The 17,354-nt window shown below is 43.4% G+C and overlaps 1 protein-coding gene and 1 pseudogene across 2 annotated transcripts in view; both read right to left on the bottom strand.

Annotated features, from left to right (window-relative positions):
• The window catches only part of MTCL3 (MTCL family member 3), a 48,853-nt gene extending 36,664 nt beyond the window's left edge, over window positions 1–12,189 (bottom strand). For both annotated transcript variants that reach the window (XM_070795815.1, XM_070795816.1), the window contains exons 1-4: window positions 11,400–12,189; window positions 8,264–9,462; window positions 7,568–7,792; window positions 5,635–5,793 (exon numbers count right to left, since the gene is read on the bottom strand). In XM_070795815.1, the coding sequence (XP_070651916.1) occupies window positions 5,635–5,793; window positions 7,568–7,792; window positions 8,264–9,367 (1,488 nt within the window). In that variant the 5' untranslated portion in view covers window positions 9,368–9,462; window positions 11,400–12,189. The remainder of the gene's footprint in view (window positions 1–5,634; window positions 5,794–7,567; window positions 7,793–8,263; window positions 9,463–11,399) is intronic.
• A 3,818-nt stretch (window positions 12,190–16,007) lies between these two features.
• LOC109563482 (small ribosomal subunit protein uS2-like) lies at window positions 16,008–16,857 on the bottom strand (annotated as a pseudogene).
• Between the last annotated feature and the right edge of the window lie 497 nt (window positions 16,858–17,354).

The following is a 17,354-nucleotide window of genomic DNA, read 5'->3' as shown; positions in this document are numbered from 1 at the left end:
TCAAAATGCAGCATGGTTACCATCAGCTCTTTATCTTACATAAGAAAATAAGCAGGTAACTGTAAAAACGCAGGAAAAGCATTTGTTTATTAAAGTGTTCTGTCTGTACAAAGAGTCTGAATAAACAGCTATAATCTCCATGTACTCTATAAAAATTTTAAAAAGACACTACTGTTGAAATTTATAGTACTAATTATTGTCGTGTTCTAGAGTGAAAGTTCACGGCAATAGATAGGCTATATTAACCAAGTGCACAGAAAATAAAAGTCCCAAGATAGATGGTGCTATTGCAGTAGGCCAGTTAAGAGCTCCCTAGAGCAACAGGCAGAAAAAGTTAAGAAAATTAATTTATTTTAAGATTTTGGGGTTGGGATTGGGGATGAGACAATACAAAGAGTACAGATTCTGAAATTAAAAAGATCTAATAAACATTCTCATCATCATCATCTAATTTACTCTTTTTCTCCTTTTTTTATGTTCAAAGACAAAAGGTCTTTAAAGAACTTCTGTTGGTTCATTCATTTCTCAAATATCTATCACCAATGCTTCTCCAAATGCCAGACTTTAGAGGTGACATGAGAAGACCCCTTCATTCTGAAGAGCACAGGGCTTTCAAAGCTTTGAAAATCAAGGTGGTTTCTACAGAGGTAAGACTTCATGAAGGGCAGTGACCTTCACTTAACTGTAGCAGAGACTCACCCCTCACAGAGCCTTCTCCATACTGTAAATAGCCTCCTCTATATTCTTTTTATTTTTTTTTTCCTTTCCTGCCACAATGCCTGGCATGTGGAATCTTACTTCCCCAACCAGGGATGGAACCAGCACCCCCTGCATCAGAAACAAGAGTCTCAACCACTGGACCACCAGAGAAGTCCCTGACCCCTCGATATTCTCATGCTAGAGGTGCAGTAACCCAGTTCGGAATTCCAAAGGTTGATTGTTGGTTCCATAAAATAACTTTTAAAAAAACCTCTATCTCACTGATTGTGATGCTGAAAGACAGAAAATCAGTTTTACTAAGTTACATAAAGGTAACGGCATTTTTCTGCTGCAAGAAAGCATATTGCCAGTCTCTATCAATGTTTTATAATTGCGATGAGAATGCAATTAAGATTTCAAGCCAGCATCCTGAGAGGTCCCTCTTGTTTGCAGTTGGCAGAACATCAGCTGTTTCAATACAGGCAATGAGTAGCAGTAGAATCAGCTAATTACATCCATCCTGCCTCTTCTCAACTCTTCTGAACCCCTGGTGCCTACTCTGTGTTCTCAGGGGGAGAAGATAAGCAGATGGATGTGAGCAGGTGCATGGGACCTTGTACAGCCACCAACCCCGAGAGGGATTGGTCAACACCCTCGAAGCCAGTTAAACTCTCAGTAAACGGTTTGCAAACTCTGACAGATGGCGTATTGGTCCCTGCTGTGCTGCTCAACATCTATATGACTCCATACAAGTAACCAAACTCTGTGAGTTGGAAGACTGATTCTCTCTAGTATATTCTGTTTGACATTTTATGGTTTTACTCCATAACTAGTACATTGTTTTCATAATGGAAAGCTTGGCCTGGTTCTATTTACTCCACTGGTAGGACACCACAAAGGGCTAACAATTGTGTGATTAACACTCACCAAAGACTTAAAAACTGTTTCTGTTTTACACCCATAAAAGCAGATAATTAACTGAAGTTGTTGCAATCAGATGGGGGACAAGTCAGCTCCAAACCCATGACCTCTACTGCACAAAGTAAGCCAGTTACGATTGCACCTCAGTTTTTATATTTATCTTTTTAGAAGCTAACAAAATCAGCATTACAAAAATCTTATTTTTTGTAAGTGAAACATTTCTGATTTTTAAACATATTTTAAAACTACTTTTTCTATCTTTGATACTTTAGAACATTATGAAGGTCAACCTCAACTGACCTTCATATGACTACAAAACTTTCTTGCCATAATATTTTTCATTTTCTCTTTAGAACAATATTTAAAATCCTTCAGATATTTTTCTGCTTTCTCTCCCTTCCTCTTTATTTCCATTTATTTTCCCTACCACCACTCAAATTCCCAAACTGAATGCTATTTTAGAGCCCATTTTAAAAATAAAAGGTTACTTTAAAAGCTGATGTCCTGATGAAAGTGAAAGTGTTACTTGCTTGGTTGTGCCCAACTTTTTGCGACCTCATGGACTGTAGCCCGCCAGGCTCCTCTGTCCATGGGATTCTCCAGGCAAGAACACTGATGTGGCTTGCCATTCTCTTCTCCAGGGGGTCTTCCCAACCCAGGGATCGAACCCAGGCTGGGTTTGGCTTTTATTCTTCCCAGGTGCATGAGAATTTCCTTTCTGGCATGAACATACACTCACACTGCCTAATGCAGCAAGAGTATTTTCCCAACTCAGAGTTAGAACCCCGAAGGAGGAAATGGTTATAAGAAAAAAGTATGGGAGACAGAATCAATGAAACGTATTTTTACAATGAGGATATCCCCAGGTTTCTTTTTTGTTGTTGTTGCTGGCAGTAAGATTATTTTGACTTTAAAGACAGAAGAGGTCCCATCTCTCTGGCTAATGGCCAGGCAGTTTACAGGAATCTTCCCCTTTCCCAGACACAGGATGAAAATCAGAAAGCTCTTATGCCATTCTTAAACCCAACTTTTCAGATAGTCACTTGAAAAACATTCATATAATACTAAATCACAAGGCATTTCTTTTTCATCCCTTGTAATTAGTGAAGTTTGTTTCGACTTGAAAATTTTTAATTGCCTAGACAAAGAATACGGAAGAATGCAAGTAAGGTCTGAATAAGGAATGAAGCCTTATTTATGTATGTGACAATGAGCTTTCTTTTTGCTTGTTACTAAGAAGGTATTTAACAGCTACTCTTATGGGCTGGATTATACCCCTTGCCCCAATTTACATGTTGAAATCGTACCCCAAGCAAATATCTCAGAACACAACCTTATTTGGAGAGGGTCTTTACTGAGACAATCAAGCCTTAAAAAAGTCATTGCAGTAGGTCCTAATCTATTTTGACTGGTGTCTTATAAGAAGGGGAAATTTGATCACAGACAAAGTGAATGCCATGTCTACGTGAAGATCCAATTTATGAGCCAAGGAGAGAGGCCTGGAATAGATCCTTCCTTCACAGCCCTCAGAAGAAACCAGCCCTGCTAACATCTTGATTTTTGGACCTATTTATTTAGAAAATAAATGTCTATATTTAAGCCACTCTGTAGTATTCTGTTATGACAGCCCCAGCTACTTCCTTAATTTAAAAAGTAAGGAAATCAAACTTTCCATTTTCCTGGCAATCAAACTTTCCATTTTTCACAAACTTCAACTGTATATTATTATCGAAGAAACATCTTTATACCTATGTTAATATTTGATTTCTCAAATTTAGGGAAAAAAATCTTAAATGGCAATGTCCCAGATTTCACAATAAAAAGCATGATCGTTGCAGAAGGTGCTGAGACTCACTGAAATCATTGAAAGTAACATTTTACAACTGAATACACTGAGGCAAATAGAAGTTGGAGAACTTTTAAGTCACCCAATTAGTTATTGGTGAAGACAGCCCTGTGGCTCCCAGTTTCTCTACTGTAGCACACAGCCACCCTCAGGTACTAGCTAAAAATCACGTATCAGTACAATGATGTTGCTCTGATTTGTCATGTTAAAAGTGTTTACATGATAATGTAAAATAAGTAGAAACTTTGACCGTAAAATAGTTTATCCCACTGAAACAGCTTTCTACAAATTCCTGCCACATGTTCTTGACTACTGATGTTTTCATTGTTACGTTGTAGTTGCATTTATTTCCCCCAGGGAACAATAGCTTTATTAATATACTAATCACCATCATCATGAACCAATTACAGTACACACATTGCTTTAGAAAGCAAAATAAGGACAACCTGGGTTTTGCTGGAGAAGCTGCCCTTGAGGTTAGACATGTACAGTTAAATTTGGAGTCAAGTTGAGGTCACTGCTAATGAAATAGAGAGTTGGTGATCTGTGTGGAAAATGGTTGCCTCATGGAAGCTATTCACTCACCAATAAAACTCACTTAGAGCAGGAAAAATTTAAGGGTTTTAACCCTGAAACAAACTTGAGCTTTTCTTAAAGTCTTGGTTTTACTTGAAAAGGAGATTCTATGTTATTTAATCTTTGCCATCCATCCTCTGTTTCTAAAAGAAATCCTAGTAAAAGCTGAATGAGAAGTTTTATTGGGAAGATACTACACACCATGTACATTCCAAAGGAATTTCACTGTAAACATCTAGGGAATAAGCTTTGTTAAAAGAAATGTTAAAAGAATTCATTGTTAAAAGAATGTCAGTTTTTCCTTCACTCTGGGTCCCTCAGGGATTCCCTGGTGGCTCAGATGGTAAAGACTCTGCCTGCAATGAGGAAGACCCAGGTTCGATCCCTGGGTCAGGAAGATCGCCTGGAGAAGGGAATGACCACCCACTTCAGCATTTCCACCCGGAGAATTCCACAGACAGGAGCCCGACGGGCCATAGTCCACGGGGTCACAAAGAGCCAGACTCAACCGAGCGAATAACACTTACCTGGGTGTAGTTACATGTTTATACCACTTTGAGATAAGCACAGCAATGGAAAGTGCAATATCTCAATTAGTGTATGGAAAGATCAGGATTTTCATTTACATGTTCAGAGAACCACATGTGTATTTGCTAATTTTCAATAATGCTTTTCACAAGTTGCACCATACGTTTTCAGGCAGTTTTCAAGGAAGAATACTATTTTATTTCCAATTGTTACTTACCACAAAGCGAATTATTTCTTGATATATCTTTTCTGTTTCTTTTACTCTCTAGTTATTTTCTTATTACTGATTTTGTTCTTTGAGAAGATTCAGGGAAACTTGCTAAGAATCATCTAGTAGCTAAAGTGGAAGAGAACTCTGATTCTTCTACTTGAACGAGTAGGACTAAGATGAATGTATTAAACTTACTAGTAAATAAATTTCAACTCGAAAGAAAATCTTAAACAGAGTTATGCTGTGATAAAATTAAGAAATGGAAACCCACTCCAGTATTCCTGCCTGGAGAATCCCTTGGACAGAGTTGCTTAGCAGGCTACAGTCATGGGGTTGCAAGAGAAGATCTTAAGGGCTGGGTGCTGGTGATCCTCTAAGCATTAGACCATTTGGGGGTTGTGTTATAAGGAGTCAAGCAACAGTTAGATCAGATTGAATTGCCTTGATGGTCTTTTTCATCCTAAAAGTCTGTGGTTCTATGAACTCTGGAGAAATCTCACAGGATTAGCACTTCCCCCTCAACTAACTGAAGGCTCAGTCCTTCATACTTGTGATACCCTTTGGGTTTGGCATAGCTGTGTAATTTATTTCACTAACATCCATTTAGAGGACACACACAAAGCATCAGTCACAGTTCATATATGTCAAGTCAGAAGCAGGGCAGAGGTCAGAATTATTTCTTTGCTACTTATTTATTGGTATGAAAGCTTGTATCTGTAACTATATTGGGTGAGAACAACAAACTGTCCTACAATCATAAAAATGGAATTACTTTAACAGTCATATTAGTCTTTGGCACTCTCTATGAAGAGCTAAATATACACAACATGCCATGAGATAACCAATTACTAACCTCCTTCATTTTTTCCAGTTCGTTCTGTAATGCTTGCTTTGCTATCTCAACTTCTATAAGCTGTTGCCTCAGTTTCTCATTTTCATCCTCTGTTGTTGTTCGCTTTTCTTCCACATTTTCCAACTCATGGTGAAGTCTCACAGATACATCCTTTGCAACCTAAATTAAAGTGTTTTTTACCAGTAAAATATAATTAAAGACAATACAATAAATGGACTAGTTACATTAAAAGTATTAGAGCCAATACGTATATAGTATCTACCATATGCCAGGCATCCTTCCAGATGCTTTACATATAAACCATTCACACATATAAACCATTTAACCACCACAACAATCCCACAAGATAGGTTTGAGTATTATTCCTATTTTATAGATGAGGAAAACTGAGGCTCATCACGGTAAAGTAATATGCTCAAGGTAACAGAGCTAACAAGCAGCCAGGTAGTCTGGTTCTACACTCTGTTCCCTTAATGTCTACATGATATCATGGTTATAAATGTTCAATCGTGTTTTACTATGCGTAGAGAAATTTCACAAATCTCCTCTCATTCCGGGTACCCCCGTTATCACTTATTTTAAAACACTTGAAAATAAAATTTTTCCAGGTAGAGTCTGGGGCTTGAATTTTGATCCTATCATTCTAGGTGCTTAGTTTTATGAAACATTTTAATCTTTAAGATTAAGTTAAAAAAATTAGTGTGTGCATTTTTGCCTCCTGTTTTAAGGTTACCTCAGAAATTTTAGAGTTTGGAACAAAAGTGAAGTAGTTTGGTTCAGTGACTTAGGACACAGACAGTGAATCTAGACTAGGTAGGGAGCCAGGCTGACCACTTACTAGCCAAGTTCCAGGGTTAGGGGCTGGGTGCTTAACTTCTGTAAAGGGGTCATCTTGTCACCTGGGAAATTATGTTATTAATAATCTCTACCTTATAGTTTTTTTTTTTTCCCCCCTTGAGAACTAAGTGAAATAATAATGTACGGAACAAGGCTTGCCAAAGTGCCTGGTGCACGACCGACATTCCACAAATGTCAGAAAAAGGAAAAAGAAATAATACAACTTGCATAAAATGTTTTCCCATAGCTTAAAAAAAAAAGATAATTACACTCAGTTTTGATATCTTGATGAAATTAATACAACTGAAATCGCATTTCATTTGTTGTCCAAGACAGTCAAGATAACATCTGATTTGCATTGTCCATGAATCTGCCTACAGTCAAACCCAATGAACAGACCGCACCTGCCCCAAACTCGCGTTTCCAAGCTGAAATTTCTCCACTGGCAGAGATTCTGAAGGAGCTACTTCACTAAGAACAAGGTTCTTTCATTTAGCTCACTCTCCCATTACTTTTCCTAAAGGAACCACACGAGACAGTGTTCCTTTCTGGGAGTGGTTGAAATGGTTAAGTACAGAAAGGAAGGACTTCTGGAAGAAGGCGGGGATGGGGGGGGGCGGCTTTCAGAGAGAAATCTCAATTCTAGTATCTTCCCCGGAGCTGTCCCTATTCTGGGCTTCAACTCCCCCGAGGAGTCTTCACCGCGCTGCTCCTGAGTGCCTGAATCCATCCACTCGGCCTGCATTTGGAGGAGGCTCTCTGGAAGCCAGATCCAGGCCGGAGCCGGCGCTCTGCCACACCCATGTTCCGCTGGGGAGGGAGGCGCCCTCCTCCCACCTCGGTAAGAGTCACGGTTCCTTCCCAGGAGAGTACCCCGAGCTCGCCCTCCGAAAGACCTTCCGTACACACAGGACTCTCACATCCACCTGTCTGTTCCTCCTCCTCCCCTTCCCGGACCTTGAATTGCTGTCATAGGCGCTGCGAAAACTCCCGCGTCCCTAAAGCTCTTGGCCTCTCCCCACTGAAGGCCCTTCGACGCAAAGAGCCCTGGATCCGCGTCCCCACCCCCGTCCCGTCCCCCGCGCCCGCCGCAGACCTTGAGGTCTTGCTCCAGGCTGCGCAGCAGCTCCCCGTCGATCTCGCCGGTCTGCGCGTAGCGGAGCCGCTTGCGCTCGGCTTTGCGGAGGCGGTACTGCAGGATCCGGCAGTTTTTGTTGGCTCTCTCCAACTCGTGGCGCATTTCCTGCAGTTGACAGGCGTCCTCCTCGAAGAAAGTGTCCCTCATTTCGTCCATCTCGGTCCTCAGCTCATCGATCTCGTTCTGAGGCGGGGACAGGCCGCGGATCAAAACTGGCCTCGCCCCCCCACCCCACCACACCCCTCGGACACATAACACGTATACCCCATTCCAACTCCAAATCCTCAGCTTTAGCGGCCCCTTTCCATGGGACAGGGATGACACGGAGCTGAACGAACAAGAAACTAAGGAAACGGGCCCTTGGCCTTCCCTCGCTCTCCTAACTCGAGTGCTCTCCATGAAAAAGTGAGACAAACCATAATAACCAGAGAAACGAAGGCCCGGATTTGGAGCCAAATAAAAACCTAACGCTACTGATCTCGAGCCCTCTGAGATCCGGAAGGGGCCTAGGAACCCCCTCTTCTCATTTCCTGTCCCCCTTCCCTTCTTCTTTAAGTGAGAGAGGGTTAGCCGCCTCTCACTTTGCCAGGACACGCCCTAATCCTCCGAGGCCCACTCCTCCCCTCCCCCAACCGCCCCCCCCCCGCCACTCACCTTGAGAGTCTCGTTCTCCTCCCTCAGCTTCTCCATCTCCTCCTGCATTTCTTCCTGCTCCTGGAGCTGCTGCGGGTGCGGCTGCGACGAAGGGGGCGCAGCCGCCTGCATGCCCCCGCCGCTCGCGCTGCCCTCTGCGCTCTGTTGGGGGCCCTCTGCCGCCGCCGCCATTGGGGAAGCGGGAGGGACAGCCAGGGGCTCACAAACGGCAGGGGCGCCGGCGACCGGAGAGCTGCGGTGGCTGCTGCTGCTGCCGCCGCCGTTCTTAGCGTGCATCTGAGCCGCGGCCGCCGCCGCTGCCCGCTCTTTCTTCAGATGGAATTGGATGAGCTCAGACTGCAGACATCCTTCCTTCCAGTAGCTCCCTCCAGCACCGCCGCCACCCGCCACCACGCCAAGACCGGAATTTCTGCTGCCGGGGCCTGGGGTTTTGCCCGCAGAGGAGGAGGAGGATAGTGAAGGGGAGGCCCCCTCCCCGCCGCTGCCGCCCCTCTGCTGAGCGCGGACGCTTTTCCCTCGCCAGCCCCTGGGCGGCGGCGGTGGCAGCGGAGCGCCCCCCTCCCTTTCCCCGGAGCCACTGACGGCTCCTCCTCCTTCCCCACCCCCTCCTCCTCCTTCTCCTAGCGGAGGGGGTTCCCCGAGTTTAGAGGACGCGGGCTCTAGCTCCCGGAGCGGCTCCTCCGACAGACCAGGCCTCCTGACACCCACCGGGGCCACGGTCGCCACTAGGGCTGCTTCAGCACCAGCTACAGGCTGGACAGCTCCCGAGGCCGCCCCCTTGGGCGCCGGGGGCGCGGCCTTCTCCGCTCCGCCTCCGCTTCCCCGGGCGCTGGCCGGAGGCGCTGAGCGGCTCCCGGTCTTGTTGCCCTGCTGCTGCTGCAGCTGCTGCTGTCGACTAGAATTGAGTTTAGTGCCAGCCCCTACTGGGGCCCGGGTGGTCGCGGTTGCCTGTCGGACAGAATTGTCCCTCAGTCTAGCGGGTGACTGAGCACGCTGCTGCTTTCTGCTGCTGCCCTCCGGGTGCAAGCGAGCCTCAGTGGCACCGGTGGCGGCAGGAGCCGCGGCTGTGAGAGGGGCAGCGCCCCCCGTCGGTGGCTGACTCATGGCGGTCTAGGAAGAATCTAAGGGACGTGATTTACAATAGTCCATCACCAGATCATTCGCTTCCCTCTTCACTGCCACCAACCTTCCTTTCTAATCTGAGACGGAAACAAAAGAAGGAAAGCACACAGCATGTCTGCGTTGTTACAGAGCAAAGGCTGATTCCCCCAACAGGAGAAGCCCTAGAAAATGAGATTTGAAAGGCGCTTTATAGAAGCCTTGACTTTACAAATAGGATGCAGAATTGTCAATTCTCATTTCGCCCGGGGAGGCGCTATCACCACCCCACTCTACCGCTGTAAAACGAAGATCTGAAAGCTGCTGAACCTAACATTCTCACGGTAGCAGGTTATGGCAAGCATGGAGTCAAAAGGAATTGATGGGAGGAAGGAAGTTTTTTGTTTCTTCTTCTTCTTTTTTTTTTTTAAAGAAGATAAGGTCAAGAAGAAGCTTCAGAAGGAAAAGATGTCCATATGCTAGAATTGTCAATACCTTGATATTTCAACTTCGGTTTCTTCACTATCATATCTGCATTTCAAATCCTAGTTTTGCGGAGAGAGTTTTAATTAATATTCTCAAATGTCAATTAGATGAAAAGGGTTTTCCCAGAGAAAATTTGTTATGGATAAATGATACTCTTCTCAAACCGATCTAACCCTTATTGTTGCTTTTAATTAGAGAAATGCACCCATTTTCCTTCCTTTAGACTAGAACTGAAAGAAAATAGAAATGATGAATGGCTTCAAATCAAATTCAGTTTCAAGAAAATATGGCATTAAAATCTTCTATATGCTTTCATCATTAGCAACCCTAAAGGTATTTTTTCTTTTAATTAATTTTTTAGCTTTGAGAAATAAATTAAAAATACTTTTTGAATAATTTATCGTGAATGTGCAAAATCTTTTAAATTAGAAGTGGTAACTTTTCTACACCTATCCAAATTTCATTGTTTTTGTGAATCGTTTTAGTTTTAAGGGTAATTGCTAGATAGAAAGCATTTTCATTATTAAGCATCTCCTCAGATGGCACCTAACAGGCAAAGTTATACTTTTAAAGTGCCCAGTCCTTTCCATGAAGTCAAATTAAGACAGAATGACCCTACACCCAAGAAGCCTGGTGCATCCTCACTGTGGTACAATTAACTCCTACTGTGTATTTTTTTTTTTTCTTCAAGATAAATCCATAAAATCTGGAAAACAACTCAAAACCCATTGCCTCCTGGGTTCTTCTCCCTACTGATTCAGCTTACTCAGCTATTCAATTAGGTGCCTTTTCCTTAGAAATATAATTTCTCTCTAAAGCACTGAAAAGGGCATGACTAGGCAGAAAGTTCTGTTTAAAAAAAAAAAAGCTCCTATTATTAGAGAAGATATTTGCTAATTACTGTACTAGCATTATTCCTGATATTGTCTAAGTACCATAACTTAGTCAATGTGTAGTAATACCTCAATTTATAAAGAAATATTACTGGGAAGGCTCCTCCATCTGCCATTCTCTTTCAGGAATCTCCTTCCAACTCGGTTTGGAAAATAATACTGAACAAAGAAGAGATGGTGGGAGGGTGAAGGAACAGTCGTCCATCAACTTATTTTCTATATGTTCTCCCAGAGCAACGTGCTCCGAAAATATCTGAATACCTGGCCTAGCTATTTGACAGGTCACACTAAGGTGGATCACCCAGATAAGTTATACTGCCAACGCAACCTTATTTTTATTTTGAATTAGGCATAACCACTCTGAAGCTGAAAGCCACCAGAGAACGCTTAATTCACCCCCATATAGTTCTAATACAGGTGAGGAAGCTCGAGTTCCAGGAACTCGACTCCCACAATCAAAGGTACCTGGCTGCTGTCACGTGGTTCTCACAAAGTGACAAGATGCTGTCTCTCTTGGAGGCTTCCCTTACGAAAATCGCCAAGCAAGCACCCCAGCAACGGCCTAAACCAACACTTTTACTCTCAAGCTTTATCTGCCCACTGACCCACCCAACCCTATATCTCATCCCCATCCCTTTAGAAAATGCAGAACTGCTCACTTTTTAGCAGAGGCGATGCTTTTTGAAGTCAATCGACAGCTCTTTCCTTCTGATCTTCCGGGGACTTCAGGATTTATTGTGTCTTCAGGAGACGAGGAAAGTTTCACTTCGCACTATTGTATATGCGACCGTCTGGCTGAGCACTTTGACTCTGGGCCGGTTCGCACCAGTTCCACACCCACTCGCTTTCTCCAAACAATGGTGTGAACGCGGAGACTCAGCGGCCGGGAGAGCGAATGACTCCTTCGGCGTCCGCGGCCGGGCTGGAGCTGCGGCTCGGAGCCGGCAAACCCGCGAGGTACCACGCCGTGCCAGACGCTCCCCGGGAAGTGCACTGATATTCATGAGCTGACCTCACAGGCCTGGGCAGGGGAGGGGGCGGGATTGCAAGGGAGGACAGGGCAGAAGTAACCAAAGAGAGGCTATTTTCAAAAGGGAAGAGAAGGCGGGGGCGGACGCGGAGGGGAGGGTGGCAGGCAGACAAAAAAGGGCCGGAGCCACGCCCGAGATGGAAGACCCCGAGCGGCGCTCATAGGTTCCGCTGCACTCGCATATCCCTTGGCAGAAGCTTCCAAAGCCGTTCGGAATCGGATGCGCTGGTTTTCCGCAGAGCTTTGTTCTGGGCCGGATCAATCTCCATCAATTATTTACTTGAGCTCTGGTCTCGGGGAGGCGGATTCCAAGAGCCTTCCGGGTGTGATCGGCGTCTCTCGATGCAGCTGCGCGGCGCTGGCGGGCGGCAGCTGGGAGGTCTCTTTGTTCCCTCACTTTAATTCTCGGTTGAGCTCTCCACGCGGTGCACCCTCCCCACCCCCAGCCCGGGCGGAGTCTTCAGACGTCGTCTCCACGGGGAGATAGATAATGGTCGCCAGATACGTCGTCCCGCAGACAAAGGGTTCTTGTCACGCCTCGACTCATTTAGTACAAACCGAATAAAAACCGGTTTGCAGCGATCCCTTACAGACGGGTTTGCCTTCGCTCCATTTTCTTCTCTCCACTGTGAACACAAGGAGCAATTACCGTGGTCCACTTCATAGTAGTGCATGTGGGTAACAAGAATCATCAAGAATGTTATTTACTGTAAGATACGAGTTTAAAGCGGGGGGGGGGGGGGGGGGCTGGCGGTGAGGGACTTCTGAATATATGTCTTGACGATGCACAATAATCCATACTGCTCCACAGTAAGAGTATTTAAAAATAAGACTGGAAATTCTCTTTTTCCTTCCTTTTTTTTGTTTGTTTTGGTGGGGTGAAGTGGGTGGAGGGAAGTAGGAAGTTCTCTTTCTTACCTTTAAGAATTCCTTGGTGAACTTGAAGATGAGAAAGAAAATAAGCGCTGCTTTACAAAGAGTATTTTTATTTTAAATTTCTCTAACATTAATATTCTGGTTTTGCATGTGAAAGAGGATCGATATCTGGAAATAGTAATTTTTATATTGACATGAATTTTAGTGTAATATTTTATTTTCCAAGCGTAACACCTTGCATTAAAAATGAAATAACACATTTTAGGAGTGGTTTGCATACAAGCACTATCATTACAGTGAAACATAAAGATGCTCAAGCCCTGGTGATTAGTATCTCCAGCAATATATAAGACAAATATAGCATCAGGACAAAATTATTCATATGTTCATCTGCTCCAAAATAGATCAATGCCTGTTTTATGCTCGGCACTGTCCAAGGTGCTGGGTATGCAAAGAAATATCAAGAAATAGTTACTGTTTGGGTAGGCTCAAGCATGTTGACGAGAAATGGGATGATTTCCATATAATCCTTTAAATACCTTTGGAAGGTGGAAATGGGATGTCTATGACATCTGCCATGAATAGTTCAGACTTTGACTAACATACCAAAAATAAAGGGAAAACAGCAAGGTAAGATGTAATCACAATTTACTTGGAATCTGCTTTATTTTCTTAAGAAATACTAAGATTGATTTAAAATGGATAAAAACATTTTTCAGATTAATCTTTACAAATCAAATAATGATATTATAAACATAGTCTGTGGACACAAAATCTACCTCATGCTGCTTCTTTAAGAATTTGTACTCTGTTTAGGTATCAGTTTTTCCTTGGTCGATATTGTTTATTTCAATGCAATTAGTAACTTTAAAAACATCTAATAAAAATCAAGAATTGATTATCATACATCTTAAATCAAACAGCCAATGTACTTAAACATGTCATTTTATAATATAGTATTATGCAATTCAGGGTTTAAAGCTAATAAAAAGATTAAGTGCAAGCAGTGTTTAAGATGCTTCTTTACTCATGTAAATGTGCCATAAAAAGAACTTTTGAATTGGAAATTTATCTGGCTTGCTATTTTATTTGCTAGTGACAGAGAAAAGCTGATGTTTTCAGATCCATCCTCTGTTTTCGGAGAATAATTTAGCTTGGATATGTGCCATTGTCTTGACCACACTGACATATGTGTGCTGTAAAAAAACGTTATGTGAATTACATTTTAGATAATAGTTTATGAATCATAGACTCTTTGGGTTGTAAACATCATGATTTATCTTTTTAATCTCTAAGCAGGTTACAAACCACATTATACTTTAGTTTAGCCTAATTTCAGCCATCTCAATAAGGTCTGTTCTACAATCTCCTGGACCAAGTGAACACATGTTATAACTAAACATTAGGACCAAAAACTGAGGGTTAATTCATATACTGGATAAGGCTGCTACTTGTGAATGGCAGAAATTGCTACTCTACCACAGGTATTTTATTTACTCTTGTTTTTTGCTGTTGTGTAAGTTTGCAATTGCATATTGCATACCAAACTTCTGTCGTACTACTTCTATAAATGTTCATGAATATCAACTCTTGATAATTCAATGTCTAGCCACTCATTATAGCAAAAATATTATCAAGCATCTGATTTTAATACCATTTCATTTTCAATCATAATCTTAGTGAAGATTTTTAACAAGTCTAGTAGTTATTATATAAATTCTATATACATTTAAGATTCTATACACATTTAAATTCTATATACATTCCATACACATAAATTTAATTAAGTTATTAAATTTTCCCTAATCTTACGAGTTTAACAGCTCAGAATTGTCAATTTTTACATATCAGTGCTTTAAGAATTTTTTGTCTTCCTACCCTAAATCCTCCTTCATCCCTGGTGGCTCAGATGGTAAAGCATCTGGCTGCAATGTGGGAGACCCAGGTTCGATCCCTGGACTGGGAAGATCCCCTGGAGAAGGAAATGGCAACCCACTCCAGTACTCTTGCCTGGAAAATTCCATGGACAGAGGAGCCTTGTAGGCTACAGTCCATGGGGTCGCAAAGAGTCGTACACAACTGAGCGACTTAACTTCACTTCACTTCAATGTGAGTATAGTAGACATCCTAAAGTAATTTAGGATAGAGTAACCCATACTTGGGAGAAGGCAATGGCACCCCACTCCAGTACTCTTGACTGGAAAATCCCATGGGCGGAGGAGCCTGGTAGGCTGCAGTCCATGGGCCGCTAAGGGTCAGATGTGACTGAGCGACTTCACTTTCACTTTTCACTTTCATGCATTGGAGAAGGAAATGGCAACCCACTCCAGTGTTCTTGCCTGGAGAATCCCAGGGACAGGGGAGCCTGGTGGCCTGCCGTCTATGCGGTAGCATAGAGTCGGACACGACTGAAGTGACTTAGCAGCAGCTTAGCAGCAACCCATACTTAAAGCTCAACATTCAGAAAACTAAGATTATGGCATCTGGTCCCATCACTTCATGGGAAATAGATGGGGAAACAGTGGAAACAGTGGCAGACTTTATTTTTTTTGGCTCCAAAATCACTGCAGATGGTGATTGCAGTCATGAAATTAAAAGACGCTTACTCCTTGGAAGGAAAGTTATGACCAACCTAGATAGCATATTAAAAAGCAGAGATATTACTTTGCCAACAAAGGTCTGTCTAGTCAAGGCTATGGTCTTTCCAGTGCTTATGTATGGATGTGAGAGTTGGACTGTGAAGAAAGTTGAGTGCCAAAGAATTGATGCTTTTGAACTGTGGTGTTGGAGAAAACTTGAGAGTCCCTTGGACTACAAGGAGATCCAACCATTCCATTCTAAAGGAGATCAGTCCTGGGTGTTCATTGGAAGGACTGATGCTGAGGCTGAAACTCCAATACTTTGGCCACCTCATGTGAAGAGTTGACTCATTGGAAAAGACCCTGATGCTGGGAGGGATTGGGGGCAGGAGGAGAAGGGAACGACAGAGGATGAGATGGCTGGATGGCATCACCAACTCGATGCACATGAGTTTGGGTGAACTCCGGGAGTTGGTGATGGACAGGGAGGCCTGGCGTGCTGTGATTCATGGGGTCGCAAAGAGTCGGACACGACTGAGTGACTGAACTGAACTGAACTGAACCCATGCTTCACTGTGAAACCTTAGAACAGCTTTTTCTATATTCTATTTGTAAATATTTTCTCCAGACTGTCTTTTGCCCTCTGATTTTGTGGTGTTTTGCACAAAATTCTTAATTAATATGTGGATATATTTTTCTTATTTTTTCTTTCTTTTTTTAAAAGAAACTTTATTTTCTGTCAACCTATTTCCATTTTGAGTTTGTTGAAGAACAACTTAAGACTACTCCGGGGTTGTTCCTACCTATTCAGTGGTCTGAGCAGTGGGAGCTGCAGACCAGTCTTCATTGACAGGCTTGAGTGGGGAACAGCTGAATAGACACAGAAAGCACCTACACACCTTCAGGCCAGTCCATCACCTTAGCTTAGGAAGCAGCGAACTTTGGAGTTAGAGTGGTCCAGTCACCTGGAAATTCCTCCCTGGTCACAGCCTTCTCAGCTGCCTCCTGCTTTTCTTTGTCAGTCTCTTCAGGATTTTTGGAGACGCAGAGATCAGATGTGACCTTCAGTGGGTGTTCACAGGAGATGGTGCCACGCAGGTGCAGAACTTCCACTACATCAGACCCACTGAGTGAGCTCCCTTGTTGCACAGAATGGTGATGTCCACACAGCACAGGGGAGAGTCTGTGTTACATAGAGCAATGCTAAACGAGTTAATATATGAGGCTTCTGTAAGAGGCCAGTGGTCAGCCCTGGGATCAGTAACCACCAGAAGTCTTGGCCCCTGGAAGGCTGCCTGAATCTGGTTAGTGAAGTTTCCAGAAGTAAAGCGGCCAGCAATAGGAGTGCCTCCAGTGGCAGCCCCGGACTCCAGCACAACTGAATGGCTGGTATTCCTGGAGAATGTGAAACTGACATCAGTTGGGTTTTCAATGGCACCTCTGACACGCTGCCAACAGAAGTTTCTCCCAGGTTCTCTTCATACTTATGATGTACATGCCATGAGCTTTCCTTTGGCAGATGTGCCATTCCATCTGGAAGTCAAGGTTGGGGCCACCTAAGTGGGTTCCTGCAGCAAGAAATTTGAGGACATCCTTCTCCTTCATTTGCATCACATCAAGGATTTTGGACATTGTGAAAGTTTCCCTTTAATTTAAAATGGAGATCCAGAACAGTGCTGTATGAGCTCCTGTCTTGGCGGCGCGAAAGCACATATACATTTTTCAATAATATATTTATAGCTGATAGACTGGCTTCAGAGATGGCAATGGCACCCCACTCCAGTACTCTTGACTGGAAAATCCCATGGACAGAGGAGCCTGGTAGGCTGCAGTCCATGGGTCTCTACGAGTTGGACAGGACTGAGCGACTTCACTTTCACTTTCATGCATGGGAGGAGGAAATGGCAACCCACTCCAATATTCTTGCCTTGAAAATCCCAGGGACAGGGGAGCCTGGTGGGCTGCCGTCTATGGGGTCGCACAGAGTCAGACACGACTGAAGTGACTTAGCAGCGGCAGCAGCAGCAGACTTTGGCTTAGAAAGGTCTTCCCATTACAAAGTTATAATATGTTTTCATGCATAGTTTTAATGCAAATATAATTTTTAGAAATTTAAAAATTAGCTGCTT

This window comes from Bos indicus, chromosome 9 (genome assembly GCF_029378745.1).
Source record: "Bos indicus isolate NIAB-ARS_2022 breed Sahiwal x Tharparkar chromosome 9, NIAB-ARS_B.indTharparkar_mat_pri_1.0, whole genome shotgun sequence".
Lineage (NCBI taxonomy): Eukaryota > Metazoa > Chordata > Mammalia > Artiodactyla > Bovidae > Bos > Bos indicus.
The sequence above is the reverse complement of the archived record's forward strand: the minus strand, read 5'-3'. Positions and strand labels throughout refer to the sequence as shown.